Source organism: Salvelinus alpinus, chromosome 20 (assembly GCF_045679555.1).
Source record: "Salvelinus alpinus chromosome 20, SLU_Salpinus.1, whole genome shotgun sequence".
Lineage (NCBI taxonomy): Eukaryota > Metazoa > Chordata > Actinopteri > Salmoniformes > Salmonidae > Salvelinus > Salvelinus alpinus.
Window position 1 is genome coordinate 42,030,772 of NC_092105.1, and position 23,921 is coordinate 42,054,692.

Below are 23,921 nucleotides of genomic sequence, written 5' to 3' on the forward strand. Positions count from 1 at the left end.
TAGGATATTGTGTGTAGATTTAATCAAATTTAGAATAAGGCTGTAGCGTAACAAAATGTGGAAAAAGTGAAGGGGCCTGAATACTTTACGAATGCACTGTACATGTCTAGACAATAGTGACCCATCCACTTAGCTAGATGTGGCTGGTGGGTGGTTATAGTATTTCTTTCGCATGACCCATCAATTTAGAGAAGTGTGTCTGAGTAAGAATCTAATATTTATACAATATTTTTTATCTCAACACTATTTTTGATATTGCTACTATGCAAATATGCAAGTAACTGTACTGTATACACCTTCTGTATCCTCTGCATGTGACAAATACACTTTGATTTTACTTGATATAGTGTGTTTACCAGAGACGGTAATGTGAAGAACAACATGACCTGCACCAAATTCAGATTAGGATATAGACCAAGGACAAGATAAAGTGTATTTTTACTACTACTTTTTTCTATTACTTTTATCACTTTTAGACTTGAAATCTTTGGTTGTTTACTACACTACTGACTCTGTTTGGCACATGGCCTCACAAGTGAATCCTTAAAGAGGTGGGTGGGGCTAAGTCTTAAGAGGGTGTGAACGATGCTGAATGGTGTAGACAAAGAAGAGCACTCCAGTAGGTGTACCATAATATTCAAGGAACATTTTCTCAAAAGTGGGGTTACAAGTTTATCAACTTTCAAAACAGAATTACTTTCCCATTGTTCCTCAACTGTAGTGTATGATATACAATTTTCTAGCTCCGAGTCTCTCCTTTTATCCAATGTAAAAAACACAATTTCAAATTTTTCTACATAAGACCAAATTGAGGCAGTGAGTCAAATTTTTTGTCAGCTCGTGCTTATATTGTGTGCATCTTCACACATTGGCATCAGTTGGATTTCAGTTGTTCATGGTGCCGGCCAGATTAGTTTTCTTTGCAAGCAAATTGTTCACCAATGACAGTGAAGTTAGGAAATTGTTCATGGTGACATTTCTCCCCTTGCCAACGTCAGGTTCCACAAGCCCCATCACCACATTCTCTGACTCTCGATCACTTGCTGCCCGATGTGGATATTTTCATAGATATTGAAAGCCGCTCAGCATGTAAAATGACGCACGCTCTCACTGTGTAGCAGACTCCAAATAGCCCGAAGGAGACTGATAAGACTGCTTTGATTCGGTGGACTGATACAGGGTGCATACAGTGCCTTCAGAAAGTATTCATACCCCTTCAATTATTCCACAGTCTGAATTCACAATGTATTAAATTGTTTTTTCCTCAACTATACACAATACCCCATAATGAGAAAGTAATAACATGTTTGTAGAAATGTTTGCAAATGTATTGAAAATGAAATACAGAAATAACAAATTTTCATAAGTATTCACACCCCTGAGTCAATACTTTGTAGAAGCACCTTAGGCAGCGATTACAGCTGTGAGTCTTTCTGGGTAGGCCTCTACGAGCTTTCCAGACTTGGATTGTGCAACATTTGCCCATTATTCAAAATTCTTCAAGTTATGTCAATAACTGGTTGTTGGTGATTGCTAGACAAACTTTTTCAGGTCTTGCCATAGATTTTCAAGAAGATTTAAGTCAAAACTGTAAATTGGTTATTCAGGAACATTCACTGTCTTCTTGGTAAACAACTCCAGTGTAGACTTGGCCTTGTGTTTTAGGTTATTCTCCTGCTGAAATGTGAATTAATCTCCCAGTGTCCGGTGGCAAGCCGAATGAACCAGGTTTTCCTCTAGAAATCTGCCGGTGCTGGGCTCCATTCCATTTATATTTTATCCTGAAAAACTCCCCAGTCCTTAACGATTACAAGCATAACATGATGCAGCACCACTACGCTTGAAAATATGGAGAGTGGCAATTTGTTGTATTGGATTTGCCCCAAACATATAACTTTGTTGTATTCAGGAAAATATTTTCACTCTGTCAATTAGATTAGTATTGTGGAGTAACTACAATGTTGTTGATCCATCCTCAGTTTTCAACTATCACAGCCATTAAATTCTGTAACTGTTTTAAAGTCGCCATTGGCCTCATGGTGAAATCCCTGAGCAGTTTCCTTCCTCTCTGGCAACTGAGTTAGGAAGGACGCCTGTATCTTTGTAGTGACTTGGTGTATTGATACACTATCCAATGTGTAATTAATAACTTCACCATGATCAAGGGGATATTCAAGGTCTGCTTTTTTTTACCCATCTACTAATAGGTGCCCTTCTTTGCGAGGCATTGGAAAACCTCCCTGGTCTTTGTGGTTGAATCTGTGTTTGAAATTCACTGCTCTCCCGAGGGACCTTACATATAATTGCATGTGTGGAATACAGAGATGAGGTAGTCATTAAAAAATCATGTAAAACACTATTATTGCACACAGAGTGCAACTTATGTGACTTGTTAACACTAGAACCGCCATAGGTCAACAGCCACTGATGTTTGATTTGTAAATAAAACAAACAGGCAAAAAAAAAAGCTACCTCCTGCTCCTTCCCTGACTTTTACTAAATGTTTGCATTTTACATTGCTCAGTTCTCAGAATCTTTAAATGCCAAACTGAAAAGTATTTAGAGCTCTTTTACCTGTTGTTTCCACACCTAGTACCACCTTAATGGGCCAAGACAAATGCACTGTAGGATGTTGGTACCAAGCCAGGCGCTAATGCGCCTCACTGAATGACAAATGGATGAATGGGCGATAATTGTGCAGGTTACTTCACAATTTGATTTAAATTAGGCCTAGCTGAATGACAAGGAAGGTGAAGAGGTTGATTTAATTTAGAAAGACAATAGTGTAATGATGAGTTTGTTATGCCTATTTGTCAGCTTTAGCGCTCATTTTTATAGCAAATAATTTGACTGCGCGCCTTGCGGGTTGATATCATTTTCTTTTGTTTTACTTTGAAAAAATAAGCTGATATGGGATTGTTTTATTTACTATAACTACGTGTTGCAGTAGGCCTTTAGAATAACGCAAAACATATCTTGACTCTATCCTAATTGATGAGGGAAGGGCGGCAAACAATGCCAGCCCACTGAATGAATGACAAATGGATGAAAGGAGATAATTGTGCACATTACTTTAGAATCACATTTAAATGAGGCCTAACTAAATGGTAAGGAGGGAGAAGATGTTGATTTAATTTCGAACAACAATAGTGTAATGATGAGTTTGTGTTATGCCTATTTATCATCGTTGGTGCACATGTTAGTAATTTGACCACGCACCTGATACCATTCTGTTTTAAGTTTTACTTTGTAAAAATAAGCCATTATGGGACTGTTTTTTATTACTAATCACATTTATTGTAAGGGAAAGAAAAACATTCTACAAAAACATGCAGTAGGCCTTTAGAATAATGCAAAACATATTCTTGACTATCCAAGTTGATGAGCGCGGGGAAGCAAACAATGTCAGTCAGCCTGCACAGCCGGCCCATCGAAACTACACCTAAACTGATTTCACACATAAGAGTTAGAATATAGACTCGATTGGGGCCTCCCGGGTGGCGCAGTGGTCTAGGGCACTGCATCGCAGTGCTAGCTGCGCCACCAGAGTTTCTGGGTTCGCGCCCAGGCTCTGACGCAGCCGGCCGCGACCGGGAGGTCCGTGGGGCGACGCACAATTGGCCTAGCATCGTCCGGGTTAGGGAGGGTTTGGTCCTTGTCTCATCGCGCTCCAGCAACTCCTGTGGCGGGCCGGGTGCAGTGCGCGCTAACCAAGGGGGCCGGGTGCACGGTGTTTCCTCACTTTATCAAATCGTCTTTCAGAGTCACATGCAGGTAAAACGTTTTGATTTCTATATAGTATCAAAAAGAGCCTATTCTGCAGTTTCTATGACACTTACATTTGTCAAATAACTCTCAAAATTCAGAGGTGCAATTCTATTTTCAAACGTCACTTTTTCCAAGAATATCTGCACAATCCATGCGTTCAGCAAATTACCAAATTCACTATTCTATTTTCTTCTAAATACATTTTCTTAATTCCACATGTTTTTTTAGACCTGACAAAACGAAATTATTACGGACTTCTTTGTGATGGATGAACTAGTGATATTTCGTTATTACTTATAGCCTAGAGTAACAAAACGAATAAAAATGGAATTATGTTCTTTGTAATAATAGTTTTATGGTTTTCTAATTTTACCTAAGACCTTTAAAAACACCACCAAATGATTATTCTTCAGACAGCATATATGAAATGTATTTATTAAACCGTTAGAATATTGATGAGTCATTGGTTGGAAGTGTCAAGAATTGGCTTTAGGCCTACATTTTCACTAGGAATTTGGATATTTATAAAAAACATATCCTTGACTCTATCTAAACACAAAAATATTGTTGTTATATTTTTTACATGGATATACTGTGCATTTCCACAAATATTTATTCATGCATATCATGCTTTACAATTGATTCTTCACTATTTAACAAGCCTTGGTGCTTATGTTTGCGCACCTTGCGGGTTGAAATGCGGCAACGTTCCATAGCAGGTAATAATAGGCTGAAAGGCCAGTCAGTTCTTGTGTTACGCACATTTTTACTCCTGAACATACAGTTGAAGTCGGAAGTTTACATAACTTAGGTTGGAGTCATTAAAACTTGTTTTTTCAATCACTCCACAAATTTATTGTTAACAAACTATAGTTTTGGCAAGTCGGTTAGGACATATACTTTGTGTAATTTTTCCAACAATTGTTTACAGACATATTATTTCACTTATAATTCACTATATCACAATTCCAGGTGGCCAGAAGTTTACATACACGAAGTTGGCTGTGCCTTTCAACAGCTTGGAAAATTCCAGAAAATGATGTCATGGCTTTAGAAGCTTCTGATAGGCTAATTGACATCATTTGAGTCAATTGGAGGTGTACCTGTAGATGTATTTCAAGGCCTACCTTCAAACTCAGTGCCTCTTTGCTTGACATCATGGGAAAATCAAAAGAAATAAGCCAAGACCTCAGAAAAAAAATTGTAGACCTCCACAAGTCTGGTTCATCCTTGGGAGCAATTTCCAAACGCCTGAAGGTACCACGCTCATCTGTACAAACAATAGTACACAAATATAAACACCATGGGACCACGCAGCTGTCATACCGCTCTGGAAGGAGACGCGTTCTGTCTCCTAGAGATTAACGTACTTTGGTGAGAAAAGTGCAAATCAATCCCAGAACAACAGCAAAGGACCTTGTGAAGATGCTGGAGGAAACAGGTACAAAAGTATCTATATCCACAGTAAAACGAGTCCTATATCGACATAACCTGAAAGGCCGCTCAGCAAGGAAGAAGCCACTGCTCCAAAACCGCCATAAAAAAGCCAAACTACGCTTTGCAACTGCACATGGGGACAAAGACCGTACTTTTTGGAGAAATGTCCTCTAGTCTGATGAAACAAAAATAGAACTGTTTGGCCATTATGACCATCGTTATGTTTGGAGGAAAACGGGGGAGGCTTGCAAGCCGAAGAACACCATTCCAACTGTGAAGCACGGGGGTGGCAGCATCATGTTGTTGGGGTGCTTTGCTGCAGGAGGGACTGGTGCAAAAATTATGTGGATATTTTGAAGCAACATCTCAAGACATCAGTCAGGAAGTTAAAGCTTGGTCACAAATGGGTCTTCCAAATGGACAATGACCCCAAGCATACTTCCAAAGTTGTGGCAAAATGGCTTAAGGACAGCAAAGTCAAGGTATTGAGATGGCCATCACAAAGCCCTGACCTCAATCCTATAGAAAATTTGTGGGCAGAACTGAAAAAGCGTGTGCGAGCAAGGAGGCCTACAAACCTGACTCAGTTACACGAGCTCTGTCAGGAGGAATGGCCCAAAATTCACCCAACTTATTGTGGGAATCTTGTGGAAGGCTACCTGGAAATGTTTAAACCAAAGTTAAACAATTTAAAGGCAATGCTACCAAATACTAATTGAGTGTATGTAAACTGCTACTGGGAATGTGATGAAAGAAATAAAAGCTGAAATAAATCATTCTCTCTACTATTATTCTGACATTTCACGTTCTTAAAATGAAGTGGTGATCCTAACTGACCTAAGACAGGGAATTTTTACTAGGATTAAATGTCAAGAATGATAAAAAACTGAGTTTAAATGTATTTGGCTAAGGTGTATGTAAACTTCCGACTTCAACTGTATTTAGGCTTGCCATGACAAAGGGCTTGAATACATATTGACTGAAGACATTTCAGCTTTTTATTTTTAATTAATTTGTAAAAATGTGAAAAACATAATTCCTCTTTGACACTATGGGTTCTTGTGTGTAGGCCAGTGACAAAACAATCGCATTTTAATCCATTTTAAATTCCTGCTATAACACAACAAAATGTGGAAAAAGTCAAGGGGTGTGAATACTTTCTGAAGCACTGTACCATTTTAAGATTATAATTAGAATGGATCAATACAATAGAATGGGCCGCCATGTTCTTAATTTAAAATAGTTGATTATATAATTATGCATCGTTTGCTTCCCCTCGCTCATCATCTCACCCATTCTCCCTCTTTCTCCCCATCATACTTTACTTAATTTATTTAATCTTTTGTTTTATGTGTGAAATTAGTTTCAGTATAGTTTAGGTTCAGTTTCAAAGCAATTATCGGGGTGATTATCAGCTGGGCACTTTCAACTATCGGAAGAAGGAGTGGAGCGGAGCTGGCCCTACTCTTGGGAGAAGGAGGGCAACAGGGGAAAACCATAAAACAGTCATGTTTGTGATGTTAAGATTCTAACACCGACTGTGTTATATAGACTTATTTAGGAAAAGACAAGGACGGGGGGGGACATGACTTAAAAATGGCAGAGTAATAAATAAATAAAATTCATGAGCAGTCTGCTTTAGCGGTTCTAGTGTTAAGGTATAGACACTCTCGTCGACTTCTTGCTATTCTGAGCACCAAGACGCACTTCACAGTAACAAAATGTCTATCTTGAACCTGACCGGTGAAATGACACAATGCCCCAAAGCCATCATGTGAAATAAATACATTTCCATGCAAACTTACAGATGACCAACTTAAAAAAGAGACCAGAAGTTACTTTATAATCTCAAAGGGTATGTCCCAAATTGCACCATATTCCCTATATAGTGCTACTTTTGACCAGAGCTCTATAGGTGATCTGGGACACAGACAAAGTCACAGCAACAACATTCACAATTGTTGGGTTAGGCTATGAACTGTGATCTGGCAATGTGAGCCTCCAGTACCTTGGTGGCCAGGCGTTTGACGGCCTCTTCCTTGCGTCTCTGGACCTCAGGGGTGCCGGGACAGCTGTTGTTCCGCATGGTGTTGGTGGCGCTGCGTGGAGGGGTAGGCTGAGGGGGATGGCTGAGGGGGAGGTCGGTGCTCTGGGGGTCCCCACCATCTAGAAGGAAGAGCGGGAGGGAAGCAGGGTCGTCCATCAACAGGAAGACTCACTGTAAAGACTATTCAGGTGCAACCATGGCTACATCCTAAATGGCACCCTATTCCAATAGTGCACTGCTTTTTACTCGTCAAAAGCAGCGCACTATATAGGGAATTGGCTGCTGTTTGGGACTTAGCTGATAACTTTTCAATGTTTGACAAATCAGTTCTGACTCTCACAATGAAAATGTATTTTCATTCGTACAGAATAACCTTGTGAGATTGTGTGGAAGACTTATGCATAGCATATAGTATTCAGCATTTCCCAACTCGAGAAAGCATAGAAATGACATCAATGTAACCAAGGCTGTGCCCTTCTGTATTCAGAAACATACAGTAGTCTGTAGCATTACAATTACACTACCGTTCAAAAGTTTGGGGTCACTTAGAAATGTCCTTGTTTTTAAAAGAAAAGCACATTTTTTGTACATTAATTAAAATAACATCAAATTGATCAGAAATACAGTGTAGACAATGTTAATGTTGTAAATGACAATTGTAGCTGGATAGCTTCATTAAATAGTACCCGCAAAACACCAGTCTCAACGTCAACAGTGAAGAGGCGACTCCGGGATGCTGGAGCCTCCCACTCCTCTTTCTATTAGAGCCAGTTTGCGCTGTTCTGTGAAGGGAGTAGTACACAACGTTGTACGAGATCTTCAGTTTCTTGGTAATTTCTCCCATGGAATAGCCTTCATTTCTCAGAACAAGAATAGACTGGCCAGTTTTAGAAGAATGTATTTGTTTCTGGCCATTTTGAGCCTGCAATCAAACCCACAAATGCTGATGCTCCAGATACTCAACTAGTCTAAAGAAGGCCAGTTTTATTTCTTCTTTAATCAGAACAACAGTTTTCAGCTGTGCTAACATAATTGCAAAAGGGTTTTCTAATGATCAATTAGCCTTTTAAAATGATAAACTTGGATTAGCTAACATAACATGCCATTGGAACACAGGAGTGATGGTTGCTGATAATGGGCCTCTGTACGCCTATGAAGATATTCCATAAAACATCTGCCGTTTCCAGCTACAATTGTCATTTACAACATTAACAATGTCTACACTGTATTCCTGATCAATTTTATGTTATTTTAAAGGACAAAAAATGTGCTTTTCTTTCAAAAACAAGGACATTTCTAAGTGACCCCAAACTTTTGAACGGTAGTGTACATATATTTTCTGCCACTCAGTAGACAAGTGAAAACTTTATACCTATCAGTATCACTTCCTGTCAGAACCTGGATGATTGACGTGTTGGGCTACACAGTTCCTGGACATTTCATGTCACTACTGTACATGTTGATGGATTTAACCACACATTATTTCAGCCTACAGTCTAATCTCCTTTCTGTAAGTCCCTGACATGTCTATTTACACGAGAACACCCAACATGAATGATGATGATGAGGAGGATTAGGTCACATTTGGTCCATGCAGTGCGTGACTGTGGATACGTCCTGGGCCCTGGTCAAAAGGAGTGCACGAAATAGGGAATAGGGAACCATTTGAAACGTAACTAAGGGTTATTTCTTACTTTTGGGCGATGAGCTGGGGCTGTTAGAGGCGATCTGCCGCATGCGCCCGCCGTGACAGCTGAGCGCCACCAGGCGGGAGATGATGGCCGTCTTGCCGAAGCCCACATTGCCCACAACCACGGCTCCGCGGCTCTCCTCGCAACCGTCACCCTTCAGAACGTCCTCCAGCTGCTGGAAGAGCCAATCGCGGCCCACAAACACAGAGTCTGTGGTGATGCTGGGCACCTCGAACAGCAGCGGCTTGAGCATGATGTCCACCGTCTTGTAGGGAGCGAAGCGTGCTGGAGGGAACCAAATAAAAGACAAACATTTACTAACTGAAAGTTCATAAGAAAAGAGGGCATATATAATGAATCATACATTTAGCTAGGCGTGAGAGTGAATAAATAGACAGAAGTTTATTCGCCTCCCTAGCTGGCGTGAAGCCAAGCCTCGAAACCAATTCAGTCACTGATTAGGGAACGTCTCCATCTGAAACACCGTTTACACCTGCACTGTTTACCTTGCACATCTTTCATCTGTTTTCTCTGAAAGCCAGCGCTCAGTCAAAATGACGCAATATGATACAATGTTTAACATTTCTGTGGATTGCAAACCTGACACATACACACGCCACAGCAAGATCAAACGCGCACATCGAGATGAGAGATCAATTAGAATGCCGGAGGCCAAGCCCTAGTATCATCCAGGATAATCAGATTGAAATCAACATATTTTTATCCTGTAATCATCTGAACCGTCTTTGTGTGTCTCATTGTCACACCATTCGTTCACAAACCATTTGAGGAACATTAATATCAGTTGATCATAACAAAAAAATCACCGTCTGTCTGTCTGTCTGTCTGTCTGTCTGTCTGTCTACGGCGGTTGCAGTGTGATAAGACCTGACTGTCAGCCAGGCGATACACACCTGCTGCAGGCCAAACACTCTTCTCAGGGCTGTTGAGGGGGAGGAGAGGAGATGCCTGGACTGCAGTTAGTGTCCACCACACAGCTAGAGAAAGAGTGGGCTATTTTTCCTCTGTAGCTCTCTCTCTTCATCATTGCCCTCTCTATCTCTCCCCCCTCTCTCTGTATTTTCCCTCTCTCTCTCGCTCTCTCTCTCTCTGTCTGTCTTTCTCTCTCTTTCTCTCTCTCCATCTTTTAGTTCGAGCTATGACCAGCTAGCTCCATTGGCTTGGACCATTTGTAAGTGATCTTTAACAGGGCAGCTAGCTTCAGCACTGGTTATTTCTCTCTCCCACACACCTTGACTGCATAAAAGAGACAAATCAGTACTAGCCGTACTATCCGACGACCGCCAGTCCCCTCCGTCTACTGAGCTCTGGGAATAGCAGTTTAGTTGGAGAAGCTGCTCAACTGCAGTTAAATGGAAATCATGGAGGTGGATGGCAAAGGTTTGCAATTTAACAAACATGAATGCTTCTATTAGACTGCTTACAGTGTCTAATGAAAGCCAAACACATAATGCTCTGTTGCAAAAATGTCTGTCCAGAGGGACATTTTACATAAGTCTAACAACTTTATACTGACAGCGGCAGAGAAAACAGAGGGCTTTAAAAAAGGTTTAAATAGTAGCAACAGCAAAGGGGGGGATCAACTCCATATTAATGAACATACTTTTGGCCATGTGGCATATGCTGCTCTGTGTTCTATGGAATAGGTTTACATTTTCCCTATGTTTTGTTTATAATTCTGGTGTGCACTGTGCTGGCCCTTGTTCTATCCAGGAGAATAGCTAGTTATTGTATGGCTGTCATCCAAATGGCACCCTATTCCCTATTATATAGTGCACTACAAAGGGCCCTGATCAAAAGAAGTGAATTATATAGGGACTAGGACATAGTCTAGGTGTACATGCTGTTTAACAGTACCATTGGAGTCTTGTGGTGCCCTCCCACCTGTGTTATGCCAGGGCAGCCGAATGGACGTCCGCAGGGGAGTATTACGCTGTTCATCAAGATAGCTCAGGTCTTCCAGCTTGGTGGAACTGGTGGCTACAGAGAGAGAGAGAAAACGATGAGATCATGTGTTTTTCACGAAAATGACAACGTGATTCACAGTTCAGCCTTTATTAGGTGAATGCACATGATCAGATGACCCTGAACAGACAATGATCACCAGCTAAAACCAATGATGACAAACATGTCACAGGGGAAATCATGTCAATAAGTCATCAATTCTAATCCAGGGTTTGTCCGGAATATGTTGAGAGAGAGAAAAGAGGAGTAGAGAGAAGAGGGGACACAGATCCAGGGTGACGATGGCAGGATTTTAGGCAGAGGAAAGTGAACGGGAGTTGGGCCAGAGCAGTGGACCCTGGCATTGGCAGTTCCCTGGAGGTGGTGTGGGCACTGGGCAGCCAGGTACAGTACGGCCGACAGGAGAGGTGAACAATATCCATTCAATATCCCCCCTAAAATCCCGTTACCCACCCTGATCCAACCTGACAGCTGAGGAGGATCCAGAGAGAGGGGAGGTCTGTCCCCCATAAACACTCCTAGTGTGGTGGAGTACAAACTGAGCTACAGTAACAACCCAAATACAACTAGGCTGTGTCCCAAATGCCTCGCTATTCCCTTTATTGTGCAATACTTTAGACCAGGGCCCATAGTGCATCTGGTGAAAAGTAGTTCACTTTATAGGGAATATGGTGCCACTTGGGACTCAGGGAATGAATACGGATGTCAGGAACACAACACACAGAGCCAACAGACACATTTACTCACTAAAGCCAGCCTTACTACAGGGATTACTGCATGAAAACATACAGTAGGCTACAGCAGCATTACAGAGAGAACTCACAGAACATGCAGCCTATAGCCACAGGAGAAGAAACAGCCATGAAGGAAGAATGACTGCAAACAATTCCTATCATTGGATCAGAATGAGAAGTGATAATAAACACTAGCAGTTTGCTATATAAAATTCAACCTCAAACTCTACCTACCGTCTGAGCCGGCATCCTCTAGCAACATGCAGACAACGTGAAACAAGGTCTTCAGGGTTCCTGGCAACAATGAAATCACCATGGAGACCTGGCTGTCATGTTTAAAGGAACAACAACAATGCGGACAAGCCACCACTTTTTTTTTGCTAAACAGCTAAATGGATGTACCAATTCTAGATTGTCCCTTTAACAGGAAAAATCAAAGCCCTTCTCTCTCTCTCTACTCTATCTGCCTCAGCTGAGCTTGGATGACAGACAGGACAGTATGCGACTCTCTTCTCCAACTTACTTGGAGGAATGTTCTCCTAATTAGGAACCCGTAGGGAAGGCAGCGCGCATCAACAGAACTTTAATAGGCATCAACAGAACTTTAATAGGCATCAATAGAACTTTAATAGGAATCAACAGAACTTTAATAGGCATCAACAGAACTTTATAGGCATCCATATAACTTTAATAGGAATCAATATAACTTTAATAGGCAAAAATACAACTCAACGATCAGCCACTTTTATGTTTCACTTTTCACAAGCCTGATGATGTGAATTTTATTTCGGCTCCAAAATGAGAATAAATGAGAGCTCAAGTCTGGGATAGCATAACTTTAATTCAGCATGCACGGTGAGAAATCACTTCACACAATGCAGCCAGAATGTTAAACCGTTTGTTGCACTTGAGCTCAATGCTCCCAACAGTGCCAACCTGTTAGTGCTGGGCAGTGGGCCCCCGCCGGTATTACCACACTAGAGGCTGAAGTAGCTACTTACAGTCGGTCAGCGGCAGTAGAGCCAGAGAGCTGGGCAGGACAGCAGCAGGTATTTAAAAACACTCCCGGCATGGAGCAGGCAGGCTGAAAGGCAGGCAGGGCGGAGGCCCTTTGTGGAAAAGCTCCAGAAAATTATTCTCCCCAGTGGGCTGGATGCTCATCAGGGTACCCAAGTGAATCTTCTGCCCCAGCGCTCCCATCCATGTACAGGCACACTGGCCGCATTCAACTGGTGACTGGGCTTGGCAGTCCACAGGCACTGCTCTCTCTCCCTCTCCCTACCTCACAGCATTAGCAGCGCTCCGTGCAAAATACAGGTGCTTTTTGAGAATGTTCCCTCTACCCACTTTTTAGCAAGCGGAGGAGAAAAAGTGGGTGAATAAACCAAAGAAGAAATGAAAGGCGGGAATGTGATGAGAGCTGCTCTCCTAGCTGATTACAGTTTGCACTAGGCAGCCGGACTCACAGAGGAATTAATCAATGATCCTCCCTGTACTGCTGTCACACAGAGAGAGAGTGGAGGGAGAGAGAGGGGAGATGGAGAAAGAGAGTGAGAGATTGAGAGAGGGAGATATACAGAATATACAGAGAGGGAGAGAGGAAAGGGAGAGGAGGGAGAGAGAAAGTGAAAGAGAGAGGGATAGAGAAAAGAAAGAGCCAAAACCAGGGCACCGGGAGAGAGGAGGAAGAGGGTAGTGTGAACCGCAGAGTGAATGATGTAAGGAAGAGAGGAGTGAGAGATGGCAGAAAGGAGGGGGACAGGAGAAGAGATGGAGGGAGGGAGAAGTTAAGTTGAAAGTCTGTGCGGCGATCCAGCTCTAGCGCATCATTCAAGCCCCATGCTGACATTCGTGGACTGCAGTGAGATTACCATCCCATCTCTCCCTTCTCTACCTCTCTCCCTCCCCCCCTTCGTGCTCTCAGTAGACCCATTGGAATTGGTATCCCTTTATACAAAGCTGCAACACAGATCTTCGCAGCAGACGTATGTCTGTTAGTGCTAAAACCAAGGAGGCAGTGTAACTTGTTTCAGAGTGGTACAAGGGCCGTCTCACAGATGCACCGTGCCATTAGATGCTCTTTCATTTTTGCCTGTGACAGAGCTCCTCGAAGGCTGCACCATTTCCCGCTACACAAAAATGGCCAATCCTCTCTAACGTAAGAGAAGAAAAATACACAAAAAGTAATGCTGTAAAGTCATGTTTCTTTATTTGTTATTTCAAGCCCCAACATATTCTACAGTGTGCCAATAGTCCGTCTCTCTCTCCTCTTCTTATTCCGGCAGCAGATCATTCCTGGTTGATGTGATATTGTGTATGAATATGTTGGGAGCAGCTTTGAACCTCCACAGATGTGACAGGTTCCCTTCTGATGAAAATCGGTTATTTTTTGTGCAGCTTTGCCCTTTGAATCCCTCTGTTCTTTGTCTCCTGTGTCGGAGTAGGGTGGGGGGGGCAGCTGAGTTGCGAGCTCTGTGGACATCGCTTCGCCTGCACCCGTGCACCACTCCCCAGTACTTGTGTACATCCCAAATGGCAATCCTATTCTCAAAAGTAGTGCACTACATAGGGAACAGAGTGCCACATGGCCATAGGGGTTTTGTTAAAAGTAGTGTACTAGTGTACATTTGAAGTCAGAAGTTTACATACACTTTAGCCAAATACATATACACTCAGTTTTTCATCATTCCTGACATTTAATCCAAGTACAAATTCCTGTTTTAGGTCAGTTAGGATCACCACTTTATTTTAAGAATGTGAAATGTCAGAATAAAAGTAGAGAGAATGATTTATTTCAGATTTAATTTTTTTCATCACATTCCCAGTGGGTCAGCAGTTTACATACACTTTAAATTTAAATTGTTTAACTTGGGTCAAACGTTTCGGGTAGCCTTCCACAAGCTACCCACAATAAGTTGGGTGAATTTTGGCCCATGCCTCCTCACAGAGCTGGTGTAACTGAGTCAGGTTTATAGGCCTCCTTGCTCATAAACGCCTTTTCAGTTCTGCCCACACATTTTCTATGGGATTGAGGTCAGGGCTTTCTGATGGCCACTCCAACACTTTGACTTTGTTGTCCTTAAGCCATTTTGCCACAACTTTGGAAGTATGCTTGGGGTCATTGTCCATTTGGAAGACCCATTTGTGACCAAGCTTTAACTTCCCGACTGATGTCTTGAGATGTTGCTTCAATATATCCACATAATTTTCCTCCCTCATGATGCCATCTATTTTGTGAAGTGCACCAGTCCCTCCTGCAGCAAAGCACCCCCACAACATGATGCTGCCACCCCCGTGCTTCACAGTTGGAATGGTGTTCTTCGGCTTGCAAGCCTCCCCCTTTTACCTCCAAACATAACGATGGTCATTATGGCCAAACAGTTCTATTTTTGTTTCATCAGACCAGAGGACATTTCTCCAAAAAGTACGATCTTTGTCCCCATGTGCAGTTGCAAACCGTAGACTGGCTATTTTATGCCGGTTTTGGAGTAGTGGCTTCTTCCTTGCTGAGTGGCCTTTCAGGTTATGTCGATAAAGGACTTGTTTTACTGTGAATATAGATACTTTTGTACCTGTTTCCTCCAGCATCTTCACAAGGTCCTTTGCTGTTGTTCTGGGATTGATTTGCACTTTTCGCACCAAAGTACGTTCATCTCTAGGAGACAGAACGTGTCTCCTTCCTGAGCGATATGACGGCTGCGTGGTCCCATGGTGTTTATACTTGTTTACTATTGTTTGTACAGATGAACGTGGTACCTTCAGGCGTTTGGAAATTGCTCCCAAGGATGAACCAGACTTGTGGAGGTCTTGGCTGATTTCTTTTGATTTTCCCATGATGTCAAGCAAAGAGGCACTGAGTTTGAAGGTAGGCCTTGAAATACATCCATAGGTACACCTCCAATTGACTCAAATTATGTCAATTAGCCTATCAGAAGTTGTCATGCACAAAGTAGATGCCCTAACCGACTTGCCAAAACTATAGTTTGTTAACAAGAAATTTGTGGAGTGATTGAAAAACAAGTTTTAATGACTCCAACCTAAGTGTATGTAAACTTCCGCCTTTAACTGTATATAGGGGGAATAAGGTGCCTATTGCGACACACACCCAGTGTTAGTTAGTGGGCTCTGGTATAGGCTTAATGCCTCCAGAAGCCTCTTGGCATCTCCCACCTCAAATCCCTCTCTGACCCGCCATGTCAAAATGCCCTGAGCTGGAATTGACTAAGTGCAAAATGGAAATCAAAGTCGCTTACGCACAGATTGTGGCACGTAACCAAGTAAACAGATTACGCTCGAAACCTCACTGGTTGTCGCTGGCTGCATGGCGAGCAATCTGATTGTTATGAAGAAAATAAATAAACTAATGAGGATGTAACAGCCTGCATACATCTGTTTTTTCCCCCTGTTATTTTGTTACCAAACACAAACACGTGTATTTATCCCACTGTAAGACATGACAGAATTTATGAGGAGTAAGTTGCTCCCCTAGAGGGCACAGACACTTGGATCTGACCTGTTAGTGTGGTGCAGGCAGAAGACACTGCAGACACTGCAGGGCACATAGCTGAATGCAGAAGAGCTTTAAAGCATACCAGAGCACACAAACTTCACTGGAGCCCTGCATTACACTGCCTACATCCCCCAGAATGCTGGCCAAGCAATACAGGCAAACTACATGTATGGAAGGACTCAATATCAATGTTATTAGAAATAATTAAGTTAAGTGCACCTATTAAGCCCGCCGAAATCTAAGTTTAGACATTTCTAACATATACTGCCCTAATTTCTGTTCGAAAAGTTGAGATAAAATGAAAGACTCATCTCTCACATGAGGTTTTATGACTTTACTTAAATTCTTAAATAAATATTTGATAAAATATGTGAAAAGTCCGGACTGAGCATAATTGGTACGGAAAGCCCATAGGTGTTCCAAATAAGCCCACCTAATTTTAAAAACGTACAAACTGACATTTATATAAAATGTGATTATATTAATCTTCACCTAAATTTAGTAAAATAAACTGATAATTTCTATTCATCATGAAAGTAGCACTCATTACAGGGGGGTGTCCAATCGTATCCAGAAAGACCAATGTGGATTTAGGCTTTTGTTCTTGCCAACCAGTACACACCTGATTCAACTAATCATAGACTTCAATCAAGACATGAATAGTTAAAGCAGGTGTTATTACTTGGTTATAAAAAAACTGACCCTCTGTGGATAAGAAGCCATGCACAAAGACCATAACACACACACAAGTTTCAATGAATTATCTGAAAGCGGATTCACATTCTTGTTCATTAGTTGAACTTCCTAAAGCCTATCTGAAGACTGTTTCAAATCTCCCTTTCTACTGTTGTATTACAAAGGTACAGGTGGTGGACCAACAAACAGAATCACCTGGATGAATGAAGGACAACAATATGACAATGCCACTTGTGGGAACAAACACATAACTGTAAATAACTTAATAATAAAACATCTGATTGGCTTAGAATAAAAACTGCTATGGACATGACAACCAGATGAATTGATTGAAATATTTTATTTACATTTACATTTAAGTCATTTAGCAGACGCTCTTATCCAGAGCGACTTACAAATTGGTGCATTCACCTTATGATATCCAGTGGAACAACCACTTTACAATAGTGCATCTAACTCTTTTAAGGGGGGGGGGGGGTTAGAAGGATTACTTTATCCTATCCTAGGTATTCCTTAAAGAGGTGGGGTTTCAGGTGTCTCCGGAAGGTGGTGATTGACTCCGCTGACCTGGCGTCGTGAGGGAGTTTGTTCCACCATTGGGGTGCCAGAGCAGCGAACAGTTTTGACTGGGCTGAGCGGGAACTGTACTTCCTCAGAGGTAGGGAGGCGAGCAGGCCAGAGGTGGATGAACGCAGTGCCCTTGTTTGGGTGTAGGGCCTGATCAGAGCCTGAAGGTACGGAGGTGCCGTTCCCCTCACAGCTCCGTAGGCAAGCACCATGGTCTTGTAGCGGATGCGAGCTTCAACTGGAAGCCAGTGGAGAGAGCGGAGGAGCGGGGTGACGTGAGAGAACTTGGGAAAGTTGAACACCAGACGGGCTGCGGCGTTCTGGATGAGTTGTAGGGGTTTATTGGCACAGGCAGGGAGCCCAGCCAACAGCGAGTTGCAGTAATCCAGACGGGAGATGACAAGTGCCTGGATTAGGACCTGCGCCGCTTCCTGCGTGAGGCAGGGTCGTACTCTGCGAATGTTGTAGAGCATGAACCTACAGGAACGGGTCACCGCCTTGATGTTAGTTGAGAACGACAGGGTGTTGTCCAGGATCACGCCAAGGTTCTTAGCACTCTGGGAGGAGGACACAATGGAGTTGTCAACCGTGATGGCGAGATCATGGAACGGGCAGTCCTTCCCCGGGAGGAAGAGCAGCTCCGTCTTGCCGAGGTTCAGCTTGAGGTGGTGATCCGTCATCCACACTGATATGTCTGCCAGACATGCAGAGATGCGATTCACCACCTGGTTATCAGAGGGGGGAAAGGAGAAGATTAATTGTGTGTCGTCTGCATAGCAATGATAGGAGAGACCATGTGAGGATATGACAGAGCCAAGTGACTTGGTGTATAGCGAGAATAGGAGAGGGCCTAGAACAGAGCCCTGGGGGACACCAGTGGTGAGAGCACGTGGTGCGGAGACAGATTCTCGCCACGCCACCTGGTAGGAGCGACCTGTCAGGTAGGACGCAATCCAAGCGTGGGCCGCGCCGGAGATGCCCAGCTCGGAGAGGGTGGAGAGGAGGATCTGATGGTTCACAGTATCAAAGGCAGCCGATAGGTCTAGAAGGATGAGAGCAGAGGAGAGAGAGTTAGCTTTAGCAGTGCGGAGCGCCTCCGTGACACAGAGAAGAGCAGTCTCAGTTGAATGACTAGTCTTGAAACCTGACTGATTTGGATCAAGAAGGTCATTCTGAGAGAGATAGCAGGAGAGCTGGCCAAGGACGGCACGTTCAAGAGTTTTGGAGAGAAAAGAAAGAAGGGATACTGGTCTGTAGTTGTTGACATCGGAGGGATCGAGTGTAGGTTTTTTCAGAAGGGGTGCAACTCTCGCTCTCTTGAAGACGGAAGGGACGTAGCCAGCGGTCAAGGATGAGTTGATGAGCGAGGTGAGGTAAGGGAGAAGGTCTCCGGAAATGGTCTGGAGAAGAGAGGAGGGGATAGGGTCAAGCGGGCAGGTTGTTGGGCGGCCGGCCGTCACAAGACGCGAGATTTCATCTGGAGAGAGAGGGGAGAGGGGATTAATTATTTGAATTCAAAGATGAAAGTGGGCTTAATAGGTACACTTACCCTAACAATCACAGAATTTCTTTTGAGGATCACCAGGATCCAGACTAAGAAAAAAGTATAGTTTCCACATATTCCTTATATGCAGTACAGTCAAGTTCTAGTTCATTCAATGAAGTTACATGGCAGAATACAATTGAACTCTGAATTGTGTGATGGATGAAATTAAAAAAGGATGCTAATAAAGGGAGCCAGTCCACAAAGCAAAGCAATGTTGGGACCTGTCAGTCAAACTCTGTCAGATGGCTCACTGGAGGCTGGTAGCATACTGTGCTCGGTTGTCTCTCCACAGGTTTATATAAATCAATAAGCAGCACTGAGTTGAATGCTAATTGGCTGCTCAAAATTGGATCTGATCGATCCCTGAAGAAGAGGTCTTTATCTTTGCTCTGGCTCTAACCTTCTTCACCCATTGGCAACTTTGTGAAAAAGGACAATTCGGCTCAGGTCAATGTGACCTTTCAAAGTGTTGTCTTTCAGGTTACGTCCCCAATGGAACCCAAATGTAGTGCACTGTGTAGGGAAAAGGGTGCACCTCAGTCTCCAAACTGAGCCAGTCAATGTCCAGATATGGTCAGAGGCAATGTTCCCTCAAATTTTTTTCGGCACTGAGCACATTTCAGGTCTGCTAATCGCAAACTTGAAACTTGTAAAATGGCTGTGCAACTTCCGCCGAGTGTTTACTGTGAGCACTGGGGCTGTAGCCGCTTTCATTTACAGTTTTAACAGTGGCCAAGTAGGCTACTGTGGCCATTTGATCATAATGTAACATGGAAATAGCATGGATCATCATTTTAACATGGAAATAGCGGTTCTATCATTCAGCCTACAGTAGCAGCCAATCTGTGTTGTAGGCCTACATTCCATGAGACTTTGAAAAAAACATGCAGGGCTTCAAATGAACCTGATTATCCACTTGTCTGTCAGGCAAAGAGGTGACTGAACATTTTGTTGTGTTGTTTGATGCAAGAAACCACTTTACAAAATACAATTAATCCTTATTCCCATACCATTTATTACAGAGAACAAGACAAATTATGCTACCCTCTGCCTATTGGCTACTTAGCTTATTCAAGCCTGTCTCAAAATACAACACTGCCCCTTTAAGACATAAAAAAAGCTCCTTACTTGACCTGCTTTTCAAAGATGGCTAGAACTGTACACATTTTGTGCTCTTGTAGGAAGCAATCACTCCCACATTGCTGACTACAAATTATATATAACTGGGCTAATAACTCACTAACTAGCAAAGAATATGAACAAATGTGCACACGTGGCTACATGCAGGGATGCAAACTGGTGAGGGCCCAAAAAGGTCAAACTTTTTTCTGTTGCACTGAAACATGCAAAAAAATCCCTGCTAGGGAGAAAAACAGGTTTTACCTAATTAAACAACAATGAATATGATCTACATGATCAGTCTCTGTGTGTAAAATAAAAAGTGGTTAATGTGAACCTAACTCACAGCTAAAAAAAAAAATCAAGAAAGCAACCCAATGTTATTTGTTGCCTAGACTCTACTGCAAATGACACTCAAGTCTTGAGAAAAAACATTACACTAATATTGCAGTTAGCCATGACAGCCTTTATAATAGAATGCTTGTGACCACACACATAGAATGAAACAAACAGGCATTCTATTTTTGCTCTATTATAGTGGCCACTATAGGCATTGATCAAGTGCACAAGGCTACATGTGTGCAAAAATAACGTTCACTGAGTAAAACATGTAATATCCCCCTCACTCACACACAAGTGTTACTGTCAAGTTCAACACAACTAAAGCAATATCTTTGGGCTACACTGCACATTATTACATTGTACACTTTCTGCCTGTGGACATCTGTTCTACAATGTGCCAGCAGCAGAGCATGATACCATTTGTTGGCATAATTGATCTCTTTCAGGCAGAGAATACACCTGGCATACCCCTTTTAATCCACTGTATTGAAAAAGTGAGAAAGAGGGAAAGTGTGTGGTGTTTCTTTCACCTCTATAGCGGCATCCACTTGTTTAACGCCTCATTTTCAAGTCCAGTAAGTCCAGTAAGCAACTAACGCGTTATAGCTTGAGGAATGGCAAGGAGTCGTATACCAGCTAATACTATAGCGAATTGGTTAGGTTACTAATGTTATCTCATCTGATGGTGTAACGTTAGCTAGCTAACGTTAGCTGTCTAACTTTATTAGCCAGCTAATTTTCACACCATAAACTAAACTATTTGATCAGTTAAATTGGGTGATGTTGGCCTCCCGAGTGGGGCTGTGGTCTAAGGCACTGCATCGCAGAGATCCTGAGATCCTGAGATCCTGTTTTGAGTCCAGGCTCTGTCGCAGCCGGCCGCAACCGGGAGACCCATGTGGCGGTGCACAATTGACCCCGGCAGGGATGTTCTTGTCCCATCGCGCACTAGTGACTCCTGTGGCGGGCTGGACGCAATGTACGCTGACACGGTCACCAGTTGGTGTTTCCTCCGACACATTGGTGCGGTTGGCTTCCGGGTTAAGCGGGTGTTGTGTCAAGAAGCAGTGCGGCTTGGCTGGGTTGTGTTTCGGGGGACGCACGGCTCTCAACCTTCGCCTTTCCCGCGTCCGTACGGGAGTTGCAGCGTTGGGACAAGACTGTAACTACCAATTGGATACCACGAAAATGGGGTATTTTTAAATTTTTTTTTTTTTTAAATAGGCTAATGTTGCTCAACATTTCTGTGGCTAGCATAAGGAGAATTCTATCCAGCTAGCAAGATACTTAACAATGGTAACAATACTTGTTCCACCACACTTTCTCCCTCACCTTAAACTTTCCAAATGCCAGCTGTTTTTCGGTTACAGCTCATGAAGTACGCTTCATCACTTTCTCACCCCCGTCTTCGTGGTCAGGCTTCTCACCTACCTCTTCATTATCGTTCTGGGGACGGGCTGCTGTAACTGGCAAACTGCCTTTCCACTCTACTGTCTTTCCATAGTGCACACTGATGCTGTAACTACCAAATTGGTTGTCTTTTTTCTCTTCAATCACGTGCTGCATTCTGTTGTTACGTGAACAATTGGCTGAACGATTGCTCCAAACGCGCCTCACTCGTTCCCTTACAGTCAGTAGTGATCCAAAGCACCCCCAAACGTTTCTCATCGGATCTATAAGAATCATATATAGGTCACCTATTTTGAATTCAAAAAGGCGAATTTCACCGAAAGGTGAATAGTTTGCATCCCTGTACATGCAGCCGTCGCTTTGATCTAAAAACAAGCGCATAATAATCACGACCACTCATGCTGTAAAACAGTCCAGTTCAAAGTGAACGGCACAAATCCATATATGGCAATGGTCTATTTGCATATTCAGTGCATTCGAAAAGTATTCAGACACCTTCCCTTTTTCCAAATGTTGTTACTTTACAGCCTTATTCTAAAATTGATTAAATAAATAAAATCCTCATCAAGCTACACACAATGCCCCATAACGATAAAGCAAAAACAGTTTTTTTGAAATGTTTGCATATTTATTAAAAATAAAAAACAGAAAAAAGGTATTTACATAAATATTTAGACCCTTTGTTATGACATTCGAAATTGAGCTCAGGTGCAACCTGTTTCCATTGATCATCCTTGAGATGTTTCTACAACTTGATTCGAGTCCACCTGTGGTAAATTCAATTGATTGGACATGATTTGGAAAGGCACACACATGTCTATATAAGGTTCCACAGTTGACAGTGCATGTAAAAGCAAAAACCAAGCCATGAGGACGAAGGAATTGTCCGTAGAGCTCCGAGACAGGATTGTGTTGAGGCACAAATCTGGGGAATTTCTGCAGCACTGAAGGTCCCCAAGAACACAGTGGCCTCCATAATTCTTAAATGGAGGTCGTTTGGAACGACCAAGAATCTTCCTCTAGAGCTGGCCACCCGGCCAAACTGAGCAATCGGGGGAGAAGGGCCTTGGTCAGGGAGGTGACCAAGATCCGGGTGTCACTCTGACAGAGCTCCAGAGTTCCTCTGTGGAGATGGGAGAGCCTTCCAGAAGGACAACCATCTCTGCAGCACTCCACCAATCAGGCTTTTATGATAGAGTGGCCAGACGGAAGCCACCCCACAGTAAAAGGCACCGCTTGGAGTTTGCCAAAAGGCACCTAAAGGACTCTCAGACCATGAGAAATCAAGATTGAACTCTTTGGCCTGAATGCCAAGCGTCACGTCTGGAGGAAACCTGGCACCATCCCTACCGTGAAGCATGGTGGTGGCAGCATCATGCTGTGGGAATGTTTTTCAGTGGCAGGGACTGGGAGACTAGTCAGGATCGAGGGAAAGATGAACAGAGAAAAGTACAGAGAGATCTTTGATGAAAACCTGCTCCAGACCACTCAGGAGCTCAGACTGGGACGACGGTTCACCCTCAAAGAGGACAACGACACTAAACACAAAGTCTCTGAATGTCATTGAGTGGCCCAACCAGAGCCATGCCTTGAACCCGATCAAACATCTTGAGAGACCTGAAAATAGCTGTGCAGCGACGCTCCCCATCCAACCTGACAGAGCTTGAGAGGATCTGAAGAGAAGAATGGGAGAAACTCCGCAAATACAGGTGTGCCAAGCTTGAAGCGTTGGTCAGAGGTGACAAAATGGACGCCATATGCACCATCAACTTCAGATAAATAAGTGGAGAAGTCTTCAGGGAACAGTGAGACTCCACATATACATTCTCAATGAGCAAATGGGAAACTTGACAATAAAAGCATACCCAAAGAATCCCCTCATAAAATCCATACATTTACATTTACGTCATTTAGCAGACGCTCTTATCCAGAGCGACTTACAATTTGGAAAGTTCATACATATTCATCCTGGTCCCCCCGTGGGGAATGAACCCACAACCCTGGCGTTGCAAGCGCCATGCTCTACCAACTGAGCCACACGGGAGTAGACAAAACATAAATGCTGATA

At 42.9% G+C, this 23,921-nt stretch overlaps 1 protein-coding gene across 11 annotated transcripts in view; it reads right to left on the reverse strand.

Moving 5' to 3' along the window:
* Nucleotides 1–23,921, reverse strand: part of LOC139546930 (protein TANC1-like) — a 303,586-nt gene that overhangs the window by 80,788 nt on the left and 198,877 nt on the right. For 10 of the 11 annotated variants that reach the window (XM_071355901.1, XM_071355900.1, XM_071355905.1 and 7 more), the window contains 3 exons: nt 10,822–10,944; nt 8,947–9,228; nt 7,214–7,371 (listed from right to left, as the gene is read on the reverse strand). In XM_071355901.1, the coding sequence (XP_071212002.1) occupies nt 7,214–7,371; nt 8,947–9,228; nt 10,822–10,944 (563 nt within the window). The remainder of the gene's footprint in view (nt 1–7,213; nt 7,372–8,946; nt 9,229–10,821; nt 10,945–23,921) is intronic. The other variant, XM_071355903.1, reaches the window with a different exon arrangement.